The sequence below is a fragment of the Piliocolobus tephrosceles genome, chromosome 11 (assembly GCF_002776525.5).
Source record: "Piliocolobus tephrosceles isolate RC106 chromosome 11, ASM277652v3, whole genome shotgun sequence".
Lineage (NCBI taxonomy): Eukaryota > Metazoa > Chordata > Mammalia > Primates > Cercopithecidae > Piliocolobus > Piliocolobus tephrosceles.
The window spans coordinates 127,311,636-127,337,472 of NC_045444.1; the positions used below are offsets into that span (position 1 = coordinate 127,311,636).

Here is a 25,837-nt window from a genome sequence, read left to right on the forward strand (position 1 = left end):
GGGAGGCTGAGGCAGGAGAATGGCGTAAACCCGGGAGGCGGAGCTTGCAGTGAGCTGAGATCCGGCCACTGCACTCCAGTCCCGGCGACAGAGCAAGACTCCACCTCAAAAAAAAAAAAAAAAAAAAAAAAAAGTATCACCAGGTACTACAAATCAGTGAAAAACAGAGTCATACAATTTATTTTCTCTGCTGTGTTATTCTTATTACAATTGCCATGTTATCTTCAAGAAGTCTGAATTAAATTTTTTTTGTTAATTTCCTTGTGAGGGAGTGCTGATGACTTTACATGAACCTATTCAAGCCCTTGGAAACTGAGAAAAAGATACATAAGAGCTGTCTTTACCATGTGGAGAGCATTTAAAGGGGGGTTGAGTTCTGTCCAGTTGCCTGCACAACCAAGAACAACTAAGAACAATTCTGAAGACATATTTCATCTCAACATGAAGAAAAGGATCCCTGAGAGTGAGCATGCTTTCCTGAATTAGCACCTAGGAAAAAAAATGGGCAGAGCTTATTCCCACTGTGAAGTGTACTCTCCATTGGGTGATCATTTAACTTACAAGACTCCTTAGGGTCTCCTCCATCTTAAGTTTCTTTGACTCACTAAAGAAACAAACCACTGCTTCTAGGTGGAAATGCATCCGTATGACCCATGGGTTTACTGATGTCTGTAACTGCCATGGTAACACTAGTCTGCCACCCTGAGCCGCTGATAGGTGTTTCATGGCAGCTCCTGCACACACATACTCCTCACCAGAGCTTGGAGCCCACTACAGCCCCCAACCCAACTGTAATGGTGTTCCTGGGAAAAGAGGATGGGAACAGAATGGCTGTAGGAAGGGCCATTCCCCCTTAGTCCTGCAATTTAAAAATCCCTTCCATCTCCTCACTATAAATCTCATTAAATTACAAGAAACAAAATAATTTGAAGTTTGACCCAGGGCAACAATTTATACTTGATGATTTTTTCCTTCCTACAATTTACATAGAAAAGTTCTATGAGCTAGAATTAGCTTAGCTCATGTTTATAAAGAACTCTGTTATGGATACAAAGCTAGCTAATGCCATGGGTGGAAATACTTAAGAATCTGAAAGATTAATCTTAGGCTCAGTCCTATCCAAATAGAAACAATACTTTCCTACAAACAAGAAAACAAACATCAGGAAAACAAACCAGATTTTCTCCTCTCGAGGTGGAGAGCATGTGGCACTCCAATGTGCGATGTGCTTGCTGACACTGCTTGGCACATCACCCTCTTCACTTGGCCTGCTTCTTCCTCTGTCTCATGAGAAGGTGGGACTGCATCATGTCTCCAAGTACTCTGTTCCTATCAGTTTACTCTTCAGATGAAGCCTCACTTTTGGATATAAAGAAGCCCTGGAAACTCTTACTCATATAACCGTCTCCGCAAAGAGCTAATTCAACATTAAACTGCACGAACACAAGCACAACATCCCCACCAAAGCACAGGTATGTTCCTCTATGTCAAGTTAGACAACTGAGATACCGGCCTCAGATCAGAACACGACCATGTAAGAGAAAAAATGACACACACAGGGGAGTAGGAACTTCAATGTCTCATCTATAGAGAGAGAAAACTGGGCAGAACAAGAAAACACTATTCTCTACTACTAGAAAACAAGCATCACACCAGGAAGACAGAGCCAGCTCTCTACAGCTCCAAGGGCATCCCAGAACAGGAAGCCAGGATGGCAGAAGGAAGATCAGTAAGGAGGGGAGGAAGTAGGATCAGAATGGCAGAATGGCTGGCACCAAAGGTGGGGAGTGCCCTCTAAAGGAAACCTCAAGCAGACATTAGGCATCAACATGGGGTGAGTATGGTGGTGGGAAACTCAGGTATTAGATAAAAAGGAAACTCCAGCTCCTGCAAGTGTGTGATGAATGGATTTCAGAAGGGCAACAGCAGAGACAGTGAGACATAAAAAGCTAAAAAAAAAATATGGAAAGTAACACAACGTCAATAAGCAGACGGGATTAAGAAACCATGCTGTGTCCATGCCGTGAAGCAACACACAGCATAAAAGGTAGGGGAAAGCTTCCATACACTACTACGCACAGTCTTTGGGGTACAAAGGAGGCCAGCAGGTGCAGGGTATGCTACCTTTCCGTAAGAAAGACTCAGAAATACAAATGTGCATGTCTGTTTATATTTTCAGAAAGAAACAAGAGAAGAAAATGATGGAGGAAGGAAAGAAGGGACAGGGGACAGGGATGGAAGTCAAGCTCATCTGAACAGAACAGGAGTGACAGCTCGGTTTTAGAACCACAAAAATCCGAGAAGAGGCTGGGCGCAGTGGCTCACGCATGTAATCCCAGCACCTTGAGAGGCCGAGGTGGGCAGATCACCTGAGGTCAGGAGTTCAAGATCAGCGTGACCAACATGGAGAAATCCTGTCTCTACTAAATACAAAATTAGCCGGGCGTGGCGGCGCACGTCTATAATCCCAGCTACTCGGGAGGCTGAGGCAGGAGAACTGCTTGAACGCGGGAGGCGGAGGTTACAGTGAGCCGAGAACGTGCCATTGCACTCCAGCCTGGGCAACAAGAGCAAAACTCCGTCTCAAAAAAAAAAAAAAAGAAAAAATCAGAGACTCTCAACTCTACAAATAAAACATTCCACTTCTTTATCTCAATGCTGGTTATACGAGTGAGTTCAGTTGGTGAAAATTCACTGAGCTATATACATTAAAAAGTGCACGTTTATTATACCTCCATAAAAAGGTTACTTAGAAAATGGAAACAAATGTATCTAACAATGTCACATCGGTGGCCTAAGCATCAGAGAATTATGCAACTTTAAAACACAATAATTTGACAATATGATCCAAATGGGATATATCCTAATAATGTTAGTATTGTCATTATAAGAATATATTGTATGAAAAATATGTGCCATGAACATGGCACTTATTCATACACTACATACTCCCAAAAGTGTGTTTTAACAGGAAACTGTGGACAGACACATGCTAAATGTTTGTGAGAGTTATCTGCAGGAGGGGGAAGCTCTGTATTATTTGAGGCTCTTTACTTTTCAAAGATACCTCCATCTAGAAAGGGAATCAAAGATGCTTAAGCATCACCGGCTACTACAAATCACTGAAAAGCAGAGTCACAAAATTTAGAAGAGGTAAGCAAGTTAATATCATTAAGAACCAAGATTTTAGCATAAGAAAATGATACACATTGAACTGACTGATATCTAAACACCATCTCATGGCAAAGAGACTGGGGTTCCTTAGAAACATGACTGACTCTAGGTCCAAGCAGAACACAGATGAGGTGCAACACCCTCCTGTGACAGGCAGGAAGGGAGCAGTCACAGACCAAGAGGTCACACCCAAACATGACACAAGCCAGCTTGGGTAGAACAACAGGAGCACCAAAATATGGCTTTCACGGGTTGAAGCACAATCACATCCACATCCACAGGTTTCTAATACGGGGGGAAACGCTTCAAAAATGAACTTCAACTTTGGAAGCTAATAGTTTCAGTGCATCCTAAACATTGATAAAGGAAAAATATCATTCATTTCTCCTTTCTCCCCAGCAGGAACCACATTTCAGAACCTCCAAAATTGATATGGGAAATCTTCTTTACATAAGAATAGAATTAGAAAAATCTTCACTTTGTAGTTGTCAGTTGTAGGCTGAACAATGGCCTCCAAAGATATTCAAGTCCTAATTTCTGGATTTGGATATGTTACAGATGAATTAAGAATCCTGAGACGGGAGATCACTTTGGATTATATGGGTGGAACCTAACCACAATCCCTAGTGTCCTTTAGATCATGTGCTCTCATGATGGAGGAAGGGGCCACAGCCAAAATATGGCTGCCACGAGCTGGAAAAGGCCAGGAAGCAGATACTCTCCAGAGCTCCCTGACGGCACCAGCTACCCAGACTCTAGACCAGTGAGACTGATTTCAGCTACAGTGTTGTAATTTGGTACAGCAGCAATAGGAAACTAATATACCAACTAAATAACGGGGACAAGCAACAAGCAAATGGCCGTTAAACCCAGTAGAGAACTGGTTGATAAAGAACTCTATAATTCAACCTACCGACACTACACCGACATCGTGTGACCTGGTTGCTCAATGTGCAACACAAAGCACTGTCTAGGGAATATCCTTGAAACCCGCCCCCGCCCCCGCCCCCGCCCCCACCAAAACAACCACCAACCTGAAACCAATGAAGCACCCTGACCCAGCTACAGGAAATAGGAGGATGAGAAGAACACATTAGACAGTGCTACAACACAGTCAACCAAACCCCAAACTTGGGACATTCCACAGGACAAACAACCCTACTGCCTTCACAAATAAATGGCATTAAAAACAAAAACAACAAAAAAGGAAAAGAATCTGCAAGTTATAGATTTTCAAAGAGCTAAGAGGCTTAAACCAAATGCAAGGTGGAGACCTTCTTTGGATTTCAATTCAAGCAAACAAAGTGTAAAAAGGCTTTTTATGACATTTGAAGAAAACCGAACACAAAATAAATATTAGATAATATTAATGGAGTGTGGTTGATGCTGTTAGGTATGATACAGGTATTTTGGTTATGTTTTTTAAAGCCCACATTTCCTAAAAAATACATGCTGAAGTATTTAGAGGTGACTAAAAATCTGAGATTTGCTTTAAAATACTCAAATGAAAAATACAAAATATTGGGAGTGCGCAGGGCTATGGTAAAACACTGACAACTGTGAAGCTGGGTGATAGGCATATGATTCTCTTCTATTCTCTTTTATTTTGTGGTATGTTTCGAAGTTTTCCTCACGAGGTTTAAAAAAGGAAAAGAAACCTGGGCAATATAGTGAGACTACCTGTCCAAAAACAAAAATAGAAAACAAAAAATTAGCCAGGTGTGGTGGTGTACACCTGTGGCTGCAGTTACTAAGGAGGCTGAGGCAGGAAGATCACGTGAGTACGGCGAGGTTAGGGCTGCAGTGAACTGCCCCGCTGCACTCAGCCTGGATGACAAAGTGAGACCCTATCTCAAAAAGAAAAGAAAAGAAAAAGAGCAAAGAGCAGCACTTATCAACGTCTACAAGCACTGCTGAAGCTACACTCAGAGGGTGAATCAAACTTGTAAACTGTATTAATGAAGATGAATGAACTAAGCATTCAAGTCAAGATGCAAAGTGAAAACCAAAGTAGAAGGAATAAATAAAAGAACTGATGAAATATAAGACCACATGCAGTGTCTCAAACCTGTAATCTCAGCACTTTGGGATTACTTAAGCCCAGGAGTTTGAGACCAGCTTGGACAACAAAGCAAGATCCCATCTCAAAAAAAAAAAAAAAAAAAAAAAAAAAAAAAGAAAGAAAAGCCATGCACGATGGCATGCACCTGTAGTCCCAGCCACTGAGAGGCGGAGGCAGGAGGATCCCTTGAGTCCAGGAGTTCAAGGTTGCAGTGAGTGAGTTATGGTCACGCCACTGCACTCCCAGCCTGGGTGGCACATGCCTACAGTCCCAGCTACTTGGAAGGCTGGGGCAGGAAGATCGCCTGCGCCCAGGAGGTTGAGCCTGCAGTGAGCCGTGCTTGCACCACTGAACTCCAGCCTGGGTGACAGAGCAAGACCCTGCCTCAAAAAAAATTAAAACAAAACAAAACAGGCCAAGTGCAGTGACTCACACCTGTAATCCCAGCACTTTGGGAGGCTGAGGCAGGCAGATCGCTTGAGTCCAGGAGTTCAAGACCCACCTGGACAACATAGCGAAACCTCATCTCTACCAAAAATACAAAAAATTAGCCTGGTGTGGTGGCACGTGCCTGTAGTCCCCAGCCACTTGGGAGGCTGGGGCAGGAAGATCGTCTGCGCCCAGGAGGTTGAGCCTGCAGTGAGCCGTGATTGCACCACTGCACTCCAGCCTGGGTGACAGAGCAAGACCTTGCCTCAAAAAAAAAAAACAGAAACATAGCTACTTAGTCAATCAAAACCAAAATCAGTTTCTTTGAAAAAAGCAATTGAAGAGCAATTAACTCTCTCTAGTCTGACAAAAGAAAACACACCCGAGATGACAATGATACGATATTATCTTTGCCGGGTTTTGAAATCAGAAGTGTTATAAGTGCCAGTAACTGTATCTTCTGGTAGCTCCCAAGGAAATGAGACTTTCTTTGTCTCACAGGTCCCCACGAATTATTTTTGTATCCCACTGGCATTAATTGGGTTCTGATCCCATTAGGGATCAACAACTATAATCAGGGGACCAAGGGCACGTGTTATGCCTGTCACCCATAGGCAACCCAGGTCCACCCACGCAGCTGAGCCATTCTATCTACAACACATGGCTTATACAAGGTAGGAAGAGTGGTTCCCCAAAGGAAAATCAGCATTGTTTTATCTTCCCAAAACAATGAGTAGATGTTGGCCGGGTGCGGTGGCTCAAGCCTGTAATCCCAGCACTTTGGGAGGCCGAGATGGGTGGATCACGAGCTCAGGAGATCGAGACCATCCTGGTCTACACGGTGAAACCCCATCTCTACTAAAAATACAAAAAACTAGCCAGGCGAGATGGCGGGCGCCTGTAGTCCCAGCTACTCGGGAGGCTGAGGCAGGAGAATGGCGTGAACCCGGGAGGCGGAGCTTGTAGTGAGCCGAGATCGCGCCACTGCACTCCAGCCTGGGCGACAGAGCGAGACTCCGTCTCAAAAAAAAAAAAAAACAAACAAACAAAAAAACAAAAAAAAACAAAACAACGAGTAGATGTTGCAGAGATTAATAATTACAGAGTATTTCACAAACATGTAAATTTCTATTTTATTTTATTATTTATTTATTTGAGACACAGTCTCGCTCTGTTGCCCAGGCTGGAGTACACTGGTGCAAGATAGCTCAACGTAGCCTTGAACTCCTGGGCTCAAGCAATCCTTTCTGCCTCAGACTCCCAAGGCGCTGCAACTACAGGTGCGCACCACCATGCCCAACTAATTTTTTCTCCATGAGTCAGGTCTTGTTATATTGCCCAAGCTGGAAAATCTATAAATTTTTAAACAAAACACTAGCCTAATAAATTGATCACTAAATTTAGAGAATAAGACATCATGACTAAGAATGATCTGTTCTAGCGATACATTTTTAAAATCAGAAAATATATACTTATGGCTAAAAGGAGGACAAATAGGCTGGACACGGTGGCTCACACCTGTAAGCCCAGCACTTTGGGAGGTCGAGGCAGGTGGATCACCTGAGGTCAGGAGTTCAAGACCAGCCTAGCCAACATGGTGAAACCCCGTCTCTACTAAAAATACTAAAAATTAGCTAGGCATGGTGGTGGGCGCCTGTGATCCCAGCTACTCTGGAGGCTGAGGCAGGAGAATCACTTGAACCTGGGAGGCGGAGGCTGCAGTGAGCCGAGATTGCACCACTGCACTCCAGCCTGGGCAACAGAGCGAAACCGTCTCCAAAAAAAAAAAAACAAATAAACATACACGTGGCTGACTGATGACCATTTCAAAAATGCCCAAAAATCTGATGAAATTCCGCACATATTATTTACTTACTATGGAGTTTAACATCAGCAAATGGCTATATGAACAATATTTCCCCAAAGTAACATATGTTTACTAAAAAGATTATAGTATTAAAATATGTAACAGAATGACCAAGATGTTACTACTGTCAAAGACTGTCCAACAGGCCATCTGGAGAGACAGAATTAAGCAAGGAGACAGACGCCACTGTCTGCAGATGACCTGTTTAGAAAATCCCTCTACTATAACGAAGCCCTCATAACAGTGAAGGCAAGCTCGGCAAGTTGGCAAAATAAAAATTTCACAACACACATACACATGAGAAGCCTGAATCATGGAGAGGATGCCAAGACTTAGCCAGGAGATTTATCACTAAAGATGTCTGTTCTATTCCAAGTTAATCTACACCCCCAATCAAACTCCAAGTAACATCTGTGACAGGCTGAAAAATGGCCACCCAAAGATAGGGAGTCCCAACCCCGGAAATTTGTAAGTTTTACTTTACTTGGAAAAGGGGTCTTTTCAGAGGAGATTAAGTGAAAGATACTAAGATGAGGAGATGATCCTGGATTATCTGGGTGGGTTCTAAATGACATTCACGACAGAAGAGAAAGTCACATGAAGAGGGAGGCAAGGGTGGGAACTATGCAGCTGCAAGCCAAGGACTGTGGGACAGGAGCAGGAAGACGGAAGCAGCAAAGAACAATCTCTCTCCTACCCCCCAGGGGGAGTGTGGCCCTGCCAGATTCCAGATTTCCAGTCTCCGGAACTGTGAGAGAATGCATTCCTGTTGTAAGCCACCAAATGTGTGGTAATTTGTTACGGAGGCCCTGGGAAACTAACACAAAATTCCAGTAGGTTGTTTTTTTTTTTTTTTAACTGTAACAAGGATTCTTAAATTCACCTAAAAATAAAACCAGGATAGGAAATTTTGCAAAAAAAAAAAAAAAGTGGAATTCAACTAAAATTAGCAAAGCATACTACAAAGCAACAGTAATAAGCACTTGGTGTTACTAGCTAAGGAAGAGGCACTTGATGCATGAAAAAGACTCGTGTACCTATGAGTTTATTATTTGATACAAGGGCCATTTCAAATCAGCAAGGAATTGGGCCAATTTGCCATCCATTTTGAAAACATATAAAGTTTGATCCCTACCTCACAACATACTCCAAAATAAATTTCAGCTGAATTGGAGATGTGGATGTAAACAATCAAACCTTGAAGAGCTGGAAGATTAAGGAGGAAAACCTGTGATTTGGGGGTGCAAAAAGCCTCCAACAATATACACTGTAAAAACCACTGAGGAAGATACTGATTTATTTGACCCTATCAGAGCATAAGAATTTTATAGAACACTAATATAGAAATCAAGATACAAATAGTTTTTCAATGTTTGGAAAACATCTGAATAGGTTAGGACACATGAACACACAAAATCAGGAAATTAATACAAAATTGCCCACAAATACACAAATAGATGTTTATCTTCATGCAGCCTTTGTGAGATCTGCAAAGATGAACAAAAGTGATCATTCAGTTTTTATAATGGTAAGGGGGAGAAAAGACTACTCAACCATAGAGAAAGTATAAAATTAGAAGGCAATTTAGAAACACATAACAAAAAATAGAAACACACAATCTAATTCAGTGATCACACTTCAAAAATGCTACTCTCCAGAAGAGCCTGCAAAAGAATACAGAAGCATAGGTGTAATAGGTGAGGCTCACAACAGCGTGCTACAGGCAAAGAACACGAGTGTGCATGAGCAAGAAGGCAGTAATACTAAGTGGGACGTGGACACCACACAGTAAGGCGCTGTCACCAACAATAATCCAACGGCTCGTGTACCAGTCTCTGGAAAAAGTGCAGACTACTGTACATTAAACGAAAGTGATCAAGCTGCAAAAACAGAGCGTATAGGACTTGGACTTTTTTTTTTTAAAAAAACTGGCGATATGGCTTCCACATAAGAGAATATCTACACAGCTAGGGTATCAGAGCCCAAGTGGAGTCAGGAAGATGTTCACGGTGGGTGGAGGAGCAGGACGACAACCGCTGGAGGAGCAGGACGACAGCCGCTGAGCGAGGCAGTGGGCATCTGAGCGGGAAGGTCACCAAGAGGAGCCTCGTTCCACATAGGGTGAATAATCAAGGAAGTAAACGTATTAGAGACACTGGGATCTAAGACTGTCACTGTTGGGAAACAGAGTTATCCACCTGGAAAGCAAGAAACTAGAATAAACCCTGTGGTATTAGATTGGAAATGGGGGTACTAGAATAAACTCATGCTTTTCAATACAAGAAAATATTTAAAAATGAGGCCAGGCACGGTGGCTCAAGCCTGTAATCCCAGCACTTTGGGAGGCCGAGGCGGGCGGATCACGAGGTCAGGAGATCGAGACCATCCTGGCTAACACGGTGAAACCCCGTCTCTACTAAAAAAAAAAAATACAACAACTAGCCGGGCGAGGTGGCGGGCGCCTGCAGTCCCAGCTACTTGGGAGGCTGAGGCGAGAGAATGGCGTAAACCCGGGAGGCGGAGCTTGCAGTGAGCTGAGATCCGGCCACTGCACTCCAGCCTGGGCGACAGAGCGAGACTCTGTCTCAAAAAAAAAAAAAAAAAAAAATGAGACAGCGTGCTAAAAATACACATGCATGTATCTATGTGTATGTTTTGTGTATGTATGTATACACATACCCAGTCGACTTTTTTGAGAGGGCCTGGGTATAGTAACACTCCAACAATCTAGCTGGTGCCTAGACCCTGTTTCTCTGAGAACCAACTGCCATAAAAGGGAAGCAGGCCTTCTTGAAGATAAAGGCAGAATCCAGGTCTGGGGCAGGGAAGGTACATAAAGAACCCAGAATATCCTGTGGTACAAGAAAGAAAGAAAAGAGAAAGAGAAAGAGAATAAGGAGGACACATCAGAAGGACACAGACAGTAATCCCAGGACTTTGGGAGGCCAAGGCGGGTGGATCACCTGAGGGCAGGAGTTCAAGACTGGCCTGGCCAACATGGTGAAACCTTATCACTACTAAAAATACAAAAATTAGCTGGGCGTGGTGGCACACGTCTGTAGTCCCAGCTACTTGGGAGGCTGAGGCGGGAGAATCACTTGAACCCAGGAGGTGGAGGTTGCAGTGAGCCGAGAGTTCACCACTGCACTCCAGACTGGACAGAGTGAGACCCCGTCTCAAAAAAGCCCAGGCATGGTGGTTCATGCCTGTAATCCTAGCACTTTGGGAGGCAGAAGCGGGCCGACTGCCTGAGCTAAGGAGTTCGAGACCAGCCTGGGCCATGTGGTGAAACCTTGTCTCTGCTGAAAATACAGAAAATTAGCTGGGCACGGTGGCACACGCCTGTAATCCCAGCTACTCAGGAGGCTGAGGCACAAGAATCACTTGAACCCAGGATGGCACCATTGCACTCCTGCCTGGGTGACAAAGTGAGACTCGGTCTCAAATAAATAAATAAATAAATAAATAAATAAATAAATAAATAAAATACAATAAAAATTTTAAAAAAGGAGGAGATGGGAGCTTGAGGGGCTCTCATGGGTCAAACCTGAGATGACGAGTATCAAATAAAATAATGGTAAAAGGATAATAATCAACCGAATTAACTAGGGAAACCATGAGCCAATACTGATATAAGTAAATTGAACTCTGATTAAAGTTGAGATAGTTGAGATAACTGAAAATTTGATTTTATTTCAAAAGTATCTCCCTACAATATACTTAACAATTAGAAAGATTTCACAGTGGAGAAGCCTGGAAGGCAGCACCTGAATCAAGCAAGTAAAGTGCACATCACCAGTAAGAGGACTAACTGAATTCTGCACCACCTGATAGGATGCAGAGAAGAACCCAGCCTCCTCCTTGTACTATTCCCGCCAGAGGCGCAAAACCTAGATCTAATCAAAAGGAAACACCAAACAAACCCACGATAAGGGACCCCACAAAATAACTGCTGGTGATCATTAAAAGTGTCAAGCTCTGGCAGAGGAACCATTCCAGTTTGAAGGAGACTAAGGAGATCTGACAATCAACTGTGATTCTGAACTGGATCCTTGTAATGGAATGCGAATGTGCTGCCTGATCAGAAGGTGGCAACACATTCACGTTAATTTCCTGACTTCGATGGCTGTATCGCGGTTAAGGAGGACAGTGTCTTGTCTATGAGTAAACATACCAAAATATCCGAGGGTGAGGAGGTCTCATGGTCCCAACTTACTCTCAGGTGGTTCGGATAAAGAGCTGTACAGTACCTGTACCTCCTCTGTAAATTCAAGATCATTTTTAAAAAAACTTAATGGAGGGTATGTACTACTTCTGTGATTAGAAAAACTAAACACCCTAGGCCGGGCGTGGGGGCTCACGCCTGTAATCCCAGCACTTAGGGGGGCCGAGGCAGGTGGATCACGAGGTCAGGAGATCGAGACCATCCTGGCTAACACAGTGAAACTCCGTCTCTACTAAAAATACAAAAAATTAGCCAGGTGCGGTGGCGGGCACCTGTAGTCCCAGCTACTTGGGAGGCTGAGGCAGGAGAATGGCATGAACCCGGGAGGCAGAGCTTACAGTGAGCGGAGATCACGCCACTGCACTCTAGCCTGGGTGACAGAGCGAAATTCTGCCTCAAAAAAAAAAAAAAAAAAAAAAAAAAGAAAAGAAAAGGAAAGGAAAGAAAAACTAAACACCCTAAGGCCAGGCACAGTGGCTCATGCCTGTAATCCCAGTGCTTTGGGAGGCCGAGGCAGGCAGATCACAAGATCAGGAGTTCAAGACCAGCCTGACCAATATGGTGAAACCCTGTCTCTACTAAAAATACAAAAATTAGCAGGGCATGGTGGCATGCATCTGTAGTACCAGCAACTCGGGAGGCTGAGGCAGGAGAATCACTTGAACCCAGGAGGTGGAGGTTGCAGTGAGCTGAGATCATGCCACTGCACTCCAGCCAGGCTCCATCTCAAAAAAAAAAACAAAAAAGAAAAACTAAGCACCCTAATTTGGAAAGAAACATCAATAAAGGAGAGGGATAACACTGACCATTCCAGTTCAAAGTCCAAATCCAAATTTTGGGCCGGGCGCGGTGGCTCACACCTGTAATCCCAGCTCTTTGGGAGGCCGAGACGGGCGGATCACGAGGTCAGGAGATCGAGACCATCCTGGCTAACACGGTGAAACCTCGTCTCTACTAAAAACACAAAAAAGTAGCCAGGCATGATGGCAGGTGCCTGTAGTCCCAGCTACTCGGGAGGCTGAGGCAGGAGAATGGCGTGAACCCAGGAGGCGGAGCTTGCAGTGAGCCGAGATCCCGCCACTGCACTCCAGTCTGGGGGACAGAGCGAGACTCCGTCTCAAACAAACAAACAAAAAACAAATTTTGACTATATCTGTTTAATCACGAGTTTAACTACAAGATGAATGCACATTTCATCCAAACTTTATATACCAAAGCATAAAGATACTATTATACTAAAGATATTGTCATGATACTAAAGTCTGTCACCCAATCATTTTCTCAAACTTCATAAAAGATTTTTTTTTCCTGGTTCATGTTCTTTCACAAGAAAGTAGATTTTTAAACCACCAGAAAGCGTCAAGAAAGCCACAGCACAACCCAGATATGCATAGCAGCACATCCCAAGCAACTTCAAGGTCCACGTGGGGAACTCCCCCACCCCCGCCCTAGAAAGCTGGCGTCCCCTGGTGCTCCATCTGGGCCAGCCGCCAGCACTGCTGAGCCCCAATCGCACACTGCCCTAAAAGACGAACAAGATGCAGAACTCGGACACTAGGCAAAGGAGAGTAACCCACGACGTGTAAAAGGAACCCTGCCCAACGAGAGTTAGGAATATTTAGGCAGGGTGAAAGGCAAGTGACTGCATCAATCAGCAAGGGCTTAAGGAAAATACATACACATGCACACACACACATTCCCTTCAAGACTGGGGCAGGTAGAGAAGACAAGCATAAGTACATACTGGAATTAAAACACTCTAAGAAGAAGAATCCTAATGCATGCCAAATAAGTTCTAAATATCCTAAAACAGCCTTCAATACAACCATATGGCCAACTGAGAACAACAATCTAAATACTACACAAGGTAACTGGGGCAAGATTTGACAGAAGAGAAAAGACCCTCACATCACCACCTCAGTTCTTCACAGGCCAGGTCCTCCTCTGAGACTGCAGGGCTGAGCCTGGGGACACTCGGGAGGCCTGTACACAGGCAGCCAGCAGTCTGCTGAGCTCGTTGTGCAGACGACAAAGGGAACACAGAACTTGGGTCTGAGAGGCTGGTCAGGCAGCTCCAAGCATGAGCAATTAGATCAAAATAGAAGCCTTGTGTCAAAAGAAAAAAATTGTATTCTTCAAACGGAATTGATTTTGTGCACACATACTGGTTTAAGCCAATGCTACAAGACCACCTAATCTTCTACTTATCAGCAAATGTTTACTATAATTAAATCAGTAATATCATTGGAAACACTCAAATGAGCTAGGTATTAATAAAATCTTAATTAAATTAGAAAGTATTAATAAAATTAGAAAGCATAAAAAGAGTGAAATTAAGAGTAATATACACATTGCTACAGAATAAAACACATTCGGATGACGCAGTGTATTTCATTTTGTTCACACTAGCCAGCAAATACTGGGGTGGAGAGTACACACTTGTATTCATCTAATAATATACACTCCGGAGTCAGCAAACTCCAACATAAAGAAGATAAAGCAAAGAAAAAGTGAATTTTAAGGTTCTATTCACACACACTTCAGAGTCTTCTATTTACAGGCTACAAGACACCAAGTAACACCGTTCTCAACTGTCGAATGGTTATAGCAGACAGGCAGAAAAGATCCCAAAGGGCCATCCTTTCTTCTTTTTTTTATTTTTTATTTTTTTATTTTTAAAGAAAAAGAGTTAAGCAGGGCAAAAAGTTTCCCATTCTAATTAATAAATCAGAAACCACACTTCTTATAATATCAAGAAGGAAGCCCTAAGAGGGAGAACTGTTTCTGAGCAAGTCACTTGCTTCAAAACCTCAATTTCAAAAATGGTAAAAGAGGCCGAGGGCCAGGCACAGTGGCTCACACCTGTAATCCCAACACTTTGGGGAGGCCAAGGTGGGATGACTGCTTGAGACCAGAAGTTCCAGATCAGCTTGGGCCATATAGCAGAGTGAGACCCCCCCACAACTCCCATCTCTACAAAAAAAAATTTAATTAGCCAGGTACAGTGCCTGTAGTATGCCTCCCAGCTACTCAGGAGGCGTCCCCAGGAGTTCGAGACTGCAGTGAGCTATGATAGTGTCACTGTACTCCAGCTAGAGTGCCTGAGCAAGACCCTGTCTCAAGCAAACAAACTAGAGGCCAAGTTAGGTGGTTCACACCTGTAATCCCAGCACTTTGCACTTGCGGAGGCTGAAGCAGAAGGACTGCATGAGTCCAGGAGTTCAAGACCAGCCTGGGCAACATAGCAAAACTCCATTTCCACAAAAAAATAAAAATTAGCCAAGCACCCCTACAGTCCTAGCTACCCGGCAGAAGCAGGAGGGTTACTTGAGCCCAGGAGCTGGAAGCTGCAGTGAGTTGTGATCACAGCACTGCACTCCAGCCTGGGTGACAGACTGAGACTGTTTCAAAACAACCTGGTAAAAGTGCCAAATAAACGACCCCCTTTCAAAAACTACTTTTCCCAATTTTACCCTTGTACTGTTGTTTTCTCTTTGCTTCCTTACCTCTATTTGTTCCAGTGGGTCTGGTCCTTTTGGGATAAGAACCCTTCTCTCTAGTTTTCCCATTTCCCCTAAGGCTGTCTGTTGTGGCAACCTCTTTAGAAGTGCAGCTCTCTCCAGAGTCTCCACATGTAAATCTCCTAATAGGCCAGGAGCGGTTGCTATGCAGGTGGCTGCTGTCTTGGCACCCACGAGAAGACTGCTTTCTCTCCCTGAGGAATCATCCACACTCAGAGGTTCGAAGGATGACCAAGGAGCAGGTGAGCTCAGCCACCGTGTCCTCCTCTGCCTGGCCCCAGGTAAGAAAGTCTTTGCTCACAGTACCCTACCAATGCCCAACGACTTCATCCAGCTGCCTGGGCCTAGTGCTGGACAGGTCTAACACGCAGCACAACCACTAAACTCACACTGCAAAAGTTCCCCAGAAGGGCATTTAGAACAGCTTCTGCAGCTGAAATAATAATACACACGGACTGCACCTGGTTGAAGTTATTTCCCCACTCCAGAAAGAAACAAGTAGCACTTGGTCCAGCCAGCCAAACAAGCCGTGATAAGAAAGTCAGCCTGCACTGTGTTTAGAGGCTGACAGCAGGGCCAGGAAGAGCGGCATCCTACTGGTGCGGGGTGCCACTCCAGGAGCCCCAGATGGTGCAGGGTCCTCTTTCACAGGACAGGGCAAGGCCAAGAACGTCACTGCTCCAACTCATTTATGCAATGCCCAGTCCACCCACACCGTACAACAGGACGCTGGAAAATCAGACAAAGGAATCATGCAAAGAAAGGTGACACGTTCCAGAAAACAAGCAAGAACAGAGAGGCGGCACTGAACCTGCTACACAAGACTGCTGTACACAAGAACACTTGGCTGCCTCAAGGACAGGAGGACCCTCAATACTGAGCTTGGTAACAGAAGGCACCTGTTCAGCATACCTGGGTCCCAAGTTTGTTGATCCGAGCACATGGAAATTTCTGGAGAAAGCTGCTCCACAAAGTCATTAGTCGAGACCACACATTCAACAGTCATCCAAGAATACAAAAGTGACACCTTGAGACCTGGCCTTCGGACTGGATTATTTCTACATTAAGCATATCCCTCAGAGCCTAAAAAGCCGATCGAGATTCTGGCAGCCCATTATGGTTCACCAAAAAGTCAAGAAAAGGCAAGTTCAGAATATTACCTCTTTTTTTTTTTTGATACAGGGTCTCACTCTGTCACCCAGAATGGAGTGCAGTGGTGTGACTACAGCTCACTGCAGCCTCAACCTCCCAGGCACAACCGAGCCTCCCACCTCAGCCTCCTGAGTAGCTGGGACCACAGAGGCATGCCACTAGGCCCAGCTAATTTTTTTCTATATTTTGTAGAGATGGGGGTTTCACTTTGTTACCCAGACTGGTCTCAAACTCCTAGGCTCAAGTGATCCTCCTGCCTCAGCTTCCCAGAATGCTGAGATTACAAAGTGCATGTGTATGTATTACAAGCATAAGCCACCATGCCCGACCAGATCATCACCTTTTTAGCAATCAACACTATCTGTTCATCCCTCAAAATATGTATATGGCACCTGCCACAATCAAGTTAGTCTGCTAAGCCACAGGGATCCAAATCAAGTAAAAGCATCATCAATACATTAACAGCACATCAACGGCTTAATGCGTAACCCAGCCTTGGAAACAGTAAAATGAAGAGGTGAGTTAGTCCAAGAGGCTTGTGCATCCATCACATGAATTCAGGGAGGTGGCTGTCAGCCTTAGAGCTGGATCCTTGACAGAATGATGGAAACACTAACCCAGCAAGAGTCTAGACTAGAAGCCAATCCCCCGGAGGCAGCCGCAGACGGACTCGGTCCCAGTGCTAAGCAGCAGCATGTTACTGCAGAGACAGACCCTGAATGCATAAATGGCTTTAGGGCTGGGACTTCAATTTGTTCGCTGTTTTTCCAAAACATACTTAATGAATATGTACTTGGTGAAAAATAAATGCCGATTGAATCAATGAAAGATACTCAAAATTCCTAGAAACACAGGACAACTTCACAGCGTGTATTTCAGCACAGAATACTTACCTTGCTGCAAAGGCCTGGTTGGTCCCACTCCTGAACTAGAAAGAGCTGTGTGGGGAGGACATCCCCTTTGACCCTGCGCTTTAGAGAAGCCCCACAGACACTCAAACGCTGGGTAAATCTGTCAAGATGAAATATTTAAGTCTGTGAACTTCTAAAAGTTAAGGGCCAAGATAACAAAAAGAAGAAATAATTACAGATCTTAATTTCTCTGGGCCTGTCTCCTCTCCTGTAAAAAGGAGTTGATATTAATGCCTTTTGTGTTACCGTGAGCTTATATATGGAGAAAGCTTAACCTGAGTTGGCACACAGTAAACAGGTGTTGAGTTTTTTATTACTATTATCATCTGTGAGGACACCAGCACTGTAAGGCAACATAGCCCTAACTAACTCCTACAAGTGGCTTCACTCTACCAGGCTCTACTTTTTAATTTTTGAGACGGAGTCTCGCTCTGTCTCTCCCAGGCTGGAGTGCAGTGGCTCAATCTTGGCTCACTGCACCCCCTGGGTTAAAGTTATTTGGCTGTCTCAGCCTCCCGAGTAGCTGCAACTACAGGCATGTTGCCACTATACCCAGCTAATTTTGCATTTTTAGTAGAGATGGGGTTTCACCATGTTGGCCAGGCTGGCCTCGAACTCCTGAACTCAGGTGATCCACCCGCCTTGGCCTCCCAAAGTGCTGGGATTACAGGTGTGAACCACCGGACCTGGTCAGGCTCTACTCTTTCCAACCAAAAACACGGGGCCTGTGATGGCTATACCCTACAGCCCTTTCAAGGACCGACCCTTTACAGCAGGGCTCCTCAGCCTCAGTGCTGCTGACATTTTGAGTCGAATACTTCGGTTGCAGGGGCTGCCCTGTGCACCAGAGGATGTAAGCATCTCTGGCCGCAACCACCAGACGATTGTAGGTCACGACAACCACAAAGGTCTCTGGACACTGCCAGATGTGCCCTGGGTAACAAAAATCACCCCGGTGATAACCACTGCTAGAAATAAATAGCGTGATGACTGGTATACAGGAAGCAAAGAATAAAAAGTTTTAAGAGGTGAGGATTTTTAAATAACAAAAGGATTTTTAAAAGGGACCACAAAATCGGATGTTTTATGAGCGACTGTCGGCTCCAAGCGTTATCCTTCCAAGCTTGAAAACCGAATTTCTGATAAACTGAGTTACCCAGGTCCTGAGGCATCTGTTTTTAAAAAAAAAAAAAATGAAAATGAAAAATGAAAAACCCACTCAGAGATTTAGCTTTCTTTCTTTCTTTTTCTTTTTTTTTTTTTGAGACAGGAGTCTTGCTATTGTTGCCCAGGCTAGAGTACAATGACGTGATCTTGGCTCACTGCAACCTCTGCCTCCCAGGTTCAAGCAATTCTCCTGCCTCAGCCTTCCCATAGCGAGAATTACAGGCATGAGTCACCACACCCAGCTAATTTTGTATTTTTAGTAGGGACGGGGGTTTCTCCATGTTGCTCAGGCTGGTCTCAAACTCCCGACCTCAGGTGATCTGCCTGCCTCGGCCTCCCAAAGTGCTGGGATTACAGGCGTGAGCCACCGTGCCCGGCCTCAGCTTTCTTATTTTTAAAAGGAAGGAACTGAAGTCCTATAGGTCTAAAAGTACCCCAAGTCAGGCTAGGAGCAGTGGCTCATGCCTGTAATCACAGCAATCTAGGAGGCCGAGGCTGGCAGATCATTTGAGGTCAGGAATTCGAGACCAGCCTGGCCAACACGGCAAAACTCCGTCTCTATTAAAAACACAAAAATTAGCCAGGCGTGGTGGTGCATGCCTATAGTCCCAGCTACTCAGGAGGCTGAGGCAGGAGAATTGCTCGAACCTGGGAGGCGGAAGTTGCAGTGAGCCGAGACTGTGCCACTGCACTCCAGCCTGGGTGACAGGGTGAGACGCCATCTCAATAAACTAAAAAAAAAAAAAAAAAAGTATCCCAAGTCCCCAAGTCATAAGGCTGATAAGAACAGGTCCAGGGAGTAGCTCTGAACCTATGAAAAAAAAAAGAAAAGCCCAAAATTGAAGTGAGGTCTCCTGACTCCCATCCAGTCAAAGACACCATCCTTTCATTTCTTTTTTTTTTTTTTCTGGGGGGACGGGTGGGGCAGTGCCATCCTAACCTGGATAAACATCTCAACTTTTGTTGAGTCAGGGAGAAAGAATCACTGTCGTGCCTTCTGTACCTAAGACCCTTCTGTACCTAAGATGGCAAGTACTGCTGCAGGCCTCACAAGGTCCACCCCAAGAACTTCTGAGACTACAGAGGGAAAAGGCAAGCCCTAGAGTAGGTCTGAAAGATGCTTATCTGAAGGAATTCGTCAAGACTGCTCCTGCTGCTTGCTGACTGCTGACTTTGGCATCAGTCGCTTCTTACCTCTTCTTGCCCCAGGAGAGACCTGTGGCCACAGCACTGGGGTCTCTCGGACACAGCTAAGCCTCCTGAGAGACTGAAATGGGACAGGTGGGGGCTACATGAATAATGGTTTAATTAACATAGGCAGTCTTAATAGATTAACACTGCAGTGGGCCTGCTGTAGGGATGCTCTACCAAGGAATGTGATTTTTTAGCTTTAAAAGTATTGTAAAATATAACTCAACAAAACAATGTAAAGACTGGTAACCCTCCATGAGGCTTTCCCAAGAAATATATTCTAAAGTGTATCTTCAAAACTGTAATTTTAATTATACTTTAATTATAATTTTAATACATGATTTAAATAAAGATAGGATCTTATACCCATTCTTTCACCATTTGCTACACTTCTTTTCATTTGAAAAGACATCATGGTCATCTTTCCAAGTATCAAACACAAATGTACCTCATTTGTTAACAACTACATGTTGAGTGGAGTAAACATACTTTCCTTAATAAATCCCCTCCTAACAGGACCCTTGAACTAATTTTTTTTTCTCTCGATTATAAACAATGCTGAAAAGAACATCCTCTGCTCACTTGGGCCTGTACCTCCATAGGATAAATTGAACTGGAAATGGAATTACATGATTACAGGGAATGCATTAACAGATATCACCAAGGTAAAACTGCCCACCTCCCAAAGAGTTTAGTTACACTCACAACACCTGATTACAGAACACCTGTCCTCTTCTCCTTTGAGGACAACTAAAATGATGAAGTTTTTTTTTTTTTTTTTTCCAGCCTGATGTTGGGGAAATACGATTTTAACGGCAACTCTGATCATCAGTGAGACAAAAACCTTGTTGAGCTTACTAACCATTTGAATTTCTCTACTGTGAAGCTCAAAGTAATCACAACCAATCCATCCACCTTTCTACCAGTGTTTCAGCAATGCTCGTAAGACAAAGCAGAATCCACTTCTGGGCAGCAGAGCAGTAGGAATGAACAGAAAGAATTACAAATTTAAGTGAAACTCAAGTTGTACGCCAAAAAGAACATTCCTAAAGAGCATTCAGGCAAAAGTGATGAGAAAATACTATTAAAAAGGACATCTTTTGCCTCAATTAGTCACACAGTAGACAACATAAGCTGATGACCTGAGACACTTCAGCCTGCCAAAGTTCCATTTCATTCACAAACATTAATCTACCCTGCTTTAAGAGAAGGGCTCCCCAAAAAGTAATTGTGCTTGCAGAAAAGCGTCAAAGTGTATACTGTTTTGGGGGGTACGCAGACCTGGGTAGATGGTAGACTGAGGCTGACTGACAAGGCCAGGATAGGGAAGCAGTGAAGCAGCTGAAGGCACAAACTAGAGCCAAACCACTAACTCTAGTCTTAGCCTCAGGGTCTGCCTCGACCTGTGATGACAACAATCCTTGCCTCCCACAGGTGATGGGAAAAGTGAGAAATGTCATGAATGGTGTGGCCCATGGTCACTTCGCCATGATCCACCACCAGTACTGGGTCACTCTGCTCCAGCTCTCCAAAGGTATCAAGATGGGACCGTGAGCAGCCCCGCCTCCTCCCCTGACCTGCCCATCTCCTACACCCTCCAGCCCTGCCCCACACTGGTCTAGTAACTGGCATTCCACATTCCTCCAACGTGCTCAACACAGTCCTGCCCCTGTGCTTTTCACCCCCGTCCGTTCCTCTTAGAAAGTTCTTCCCCGGATCGCTGCTCAGGGCTTGTTTGCTCCCCGCAGGTTTGAATCAACTGTCGCTCAATCAGCAAGGCCTCCCCACTACGCCAAACTGCCGCTGTGTCCCCCACTCTCCTCTCCTCGATACTCCCATTTTCCTCCTTCCTTCTTGTCCACATTGGACATACTGCATATCTGCTGGTGTGCTGACTGCCTGACACCCCTCACCAAAACGTGACCTCCACGAAAGCACAGGAGAACACACCCGCTTCTTCCTTATTCTAGCCCACTTCCTAGAACAGTGTCTCTAGCATGGGCAGCTGTCAGATCAATACATTTACACTACTTCCTGAAGCACCACTAAAATGATAGTAAAGGATTTTTTTTTTAAGATACAAATCACAACAACGAAGACTAGGACTAGAGATAAGAACATTAAAATACTGGAGGCTAGAAACTGGAAATAGACCTACAAGGGCTGAATCCCGTATCGGCAATGGGGAAGGCCAACTAGCAGTATGACTGGAAGCCAGGAGACCTGAATCAAAAACAGAGGTGGCTGATAGGTTTAAAAGGAAGGTCCCTAAGATGCACCCCACAACTCTGCACAGCCACACAGAGCCAACCAGCACGGTCCCTCTCCCATCACGGCAAAATGGTATCGTTTTTCTGTCTACAAAGAGAAGTAGTATCTTTGGACTACAGACAGCAGTTACAGAGGAGGGAAATAATTCTGCAAAGACAGAAGTAAGCTCTTCTATGGGTACTGCTGTGCTCCCAGGCCTCTCTCCTCAGGGCCACGTAGCCAGGCAAAGGGCTACATATTTCTCTGGGGAATCTGAAGAAATGCAAAGAAGCTGACAGGGGTGCTGTAAGGAAATGGCCCGGCCAGGTGCCTCTGCAGTGAAAGCCACAGTCAGCAAGCCACAGACACAGGCTCAGAGGCCCTCTGACTCACGAGCAGGCACAAGACCACCACCGCATAGCCGAGAAAAGGCTCTGACAAAAGCCAAAAACCCAAAACAAACCAAAGCAGCCTCAATAGTGGCTTAAGGAAAATGAAAACAGGAAACAAAAAAAAAAAAAACTCATTAGTATCTTCAAACAGTTAAGAGAAGATACCACATTCATGAAACAAAAAATAGGTTATAAAATAGGAATAGAGGAAACAATAAAAAGCTCTTAGAAATGAGAAAAACCTCAGTAGAAGGGCTGGAAGATAAACTTGAGAATAACTTCCAGAAAATGAAAAACCAAAGGGTACAAAACATCAATTAGACAGGAGGAATGTGGTTTTCTTTTTGGAGATATATTGTACAGCATGGTGAATATAGTAAATAATAATGTCGATTTCAAAAGAGTAAATTTCAAATGGCTTTCACAACAAAAAAAGTATTTGAAGTGATGAATTATGTTAACTTGATTTTATTATTTACAGTAAATTATAACATCGCTTTGTACCCCATAAATACGTACAAGTATAAATTGTCAATTTACGATTTATAAGATAAAAACAAAAACAAAAATCTTAGATGGGGGGAAAAAAACGAAAAAACTTAAGAAAATTACGAGTGCCAATCCAGAAGGTCCAAGAGTAGAAGTCTAGAAAGAGAGAGCAAATAGGAAGAAATCAAAGCAATAAATCAACAAAAATGCCCGGCATTGAAGAACAAGAGTTGCAAAGAAACAGGACCAAAGAGTAGGCAAGACGTTGGATGAAAACAGTCTCCAAGGGACATCATTGTTCTGGGAGTTCTGAATTTCGCAGAAAGAAAAGACTCTCCAGCACTTTGGGAGGCCGAGACGGGCGGATCACGAGGTCAGGAGATCGAGACCATCCTGGCTAACACGGTGAAACCCCGTCTCTACTAAAAAATACAAAAAAAAACTAGCCGGCCGAGGTGGCGGGCGCCTGTAGTCCCAGCTACTCGGGAGGCTGAGGCAGGAGAATGGCGTAAACCCGGGAGGCGGAGCTTGTAGTGAGCCGAGATCCGGCCACTGCACTCCAGCCCGGGTGACAGAGCAAGACTCCGTCTCAAAAAAAAAAAGAAAAGACTCTGAGACAAAGCCTTCACTCCCAGCACTTTGGGAATCTGAGACAGGAGAATCACTCGAGGCCAGGAGTTCAAGACCAGCCTGGACAACATAGCGAGCTCATGTCTACAAAAAGTTTTTATTTATTTATTTTTATTTTTTATTTTATTTTTATTTTTGAGGCGGAGTCTTGCTCTGTTGCCGGGGCTGGAGTGCAGTGGCCGGATCTCAGCTCACCGCAAGCTCCGCCTCCCGGGTTTACGCCATTCTCCTGCCTCAGCCTCCCGAGTAGCTGAGACTACAGGCGCCCGCCACCTCGCCCAGCTAGTTTTTGTATTTTTAGTAGAGACGGGGTTTCACCGTGTTAGCCAGGATGGTCTCGATCTCCTGACCTCGTGATCCGCCCGTCTCGGCCTCCCAAAGTGCTGGGATTACAGGCTTGAGCCACCGCGCCCGGCCAAAAGTTTTTAAACTTATCCGGGTGTGGTGGTGCATGCCTGTAGTCCCAGGTACTTGGGAGGCTGAGGCAGGAGCATCACTCAAGCCCCAGAGATTGCAGTCACAGTGAGCTATGACAGCACCACGGCACTCCAGCCTGGGCAACAGAGCAAGACGCTGTGTCTCAAAAAAACAAAAGAAATAGAAAGAAAGGAGAAAAAAAAAAGAAAGAAAAGCCTTCAGGTTTCATGGAGGAAAACATAGTCACACACAAAGGCTCTAAAAATGTTATGTATCAATAGAAAGAAAAAAGAAACAGAACAGCTTAAGACTTCAGTAACACTGAAGCTTAAAGACAGAGGAGCGAAATGATGTCCAAACTCCTACTCAGGATAAAAGCAGAATGAAGCACTTTCATACATACACATTCTCAAAACTTCATCTGCCATGCACCTCTCAGGCAACTAGTGAAGGAAAGTGAGAGAGTAAAATCAAGAGAATAACATAGGCTCCAAACACAAGAGGACTCCAAACACAAAAGTAAGGCTCCAACAGAAGAGGGAGTGATGAGATTTACAAGAAGATTCCAGGCACAGACAAGCCTGCAGCAGATTGGAGGCGCTGGAAGAGATTTACTCAAGATAAAATGATAGGAATACTAATTTTCATCAAAAGAAATCAGACAATTTCTTGAAAGATTTAGACAATTGGTTCAGAATTTGGGGTTGAATTGTAGTGATAAAGAAAACTGAGCAAGCAGCAAGCAAACAAAAACAAATAACACTTGTAATAACCCAGGAAAACACAAAGTTATGCAGAAAAGGGAAAACAATCCTATCATACCACTTCGTCCAGCTGTAAAAGGCAGTATGGAGTCATAATATAAACAATCAATACTGAACTAAACAATCAATACTGAACATATCTATTAATGGTTAATAGATAGATTAACCATCAATCACTTTGGGCAGCCATGGATCTGTTTGCACTGAGAAGGCAGAGGGTGAAAGAAAGCTAGGAACTTCCTACCTATTCTTAGTGTCAAGCGAAGAGACATCACATGAAACGGGTTGGGGGGACGTAAATATAGATGTCAAGCAAATATGCTCTTCAGAGTTGGAGGCAAAGATCAAGGAAATCTACTAAGGCTAAAGTAGATACTCTGCAGGGGAGGAAACACGATTAGGGGAAGGGATTAGGGGAAGGACGTTGGTACTTCTTCCTTACAAGCCTTTCTAGGATTATCTGACTCTATAAATTACATGAAGATGTAACCTTGATTTGAAATAAGATTAATACAAATGCTAATAAAAAGTAGTAAGGGAGAGTATGTAGTCAATGCATTGTTATCAAATTAACAGCAAGTATCAACAAGATGATTAACACAACCACATGATGTCCAGACACGTGTCAGAACAAGCGTCTGGCTCATCTTCAACGGTATTCCAGGAACTTCAGTGTGCTTGGTAAAACAATAGCCTACTAGGGATTTCACTTCTAAAATGTCTCTGACTTTAAAAAGACCAAAAAATAACATGTAACCAATTTTTAAAATACACACATGAAAAAAGGTTCTTTTCATTATTTTCTTGGTTTCCAAATGTTGAACGTTGTGGTGCTTTTACAATTTAAGGGGAAAAGCATTCTGACACATTATACTGGTTGGGGTTCTCTGCTTTTCTACTTGGTGAAAAACCTTTACGTGCATTTTGGACTTTGTGTCATCATAATTTGGCAACAGGGAAAGCTGCATGGTATGCTTCTTCCAGAACTTGGTTACTGCTGACCAGAAGAGGGAAAAGCTTCGTATCACCATTTGCCTATGGGATAGATGCACAATGAACGGGTCATACCAAATAAAACTACCACTTTGTACTCCAAAAAGCATGTTTTCTGCTTAAGCCCTTCCTGTAAGTTTCAGTTGGGACGCACTAATGGAGAATCCATATGACCCATGAAGGATCGTAAGTGATCCAGGTGG

At 44.1% G+C, this 25,837-nt stretch overlaps 2 protein-coding genes across 3 annotated transcripts in view; one reads left to right on the top strand and one right to left on the bottom strand.

Moving 5' to 3' along the window:
* The window catches only part of LOC116418969 (translation initiation factor IF-2-like), a 27,596-nt gene extending 17,981 nt beyond the window's left edge, over positions 1-9,615 (top strand). The window contains exon 3 of the mRNA XM_031936421.1: positions 9,500-9,615. Coding sequence (XP_031792281.1) covers positions 9,500-9,615 — 116 coding nt within the window. The remainder of the gene's footprint in view (positions 1-9,499) is intronic.
* Positions 1-25,837, bottom strand: part of HDLBP (high density lipoprotein binding protein) — a 91,489-nt gene that overhangs the window by 62,361 nt on the left and 3,291 nt on the right. The gene's annotated exons all lie outside the window — the stretch shown is intronic.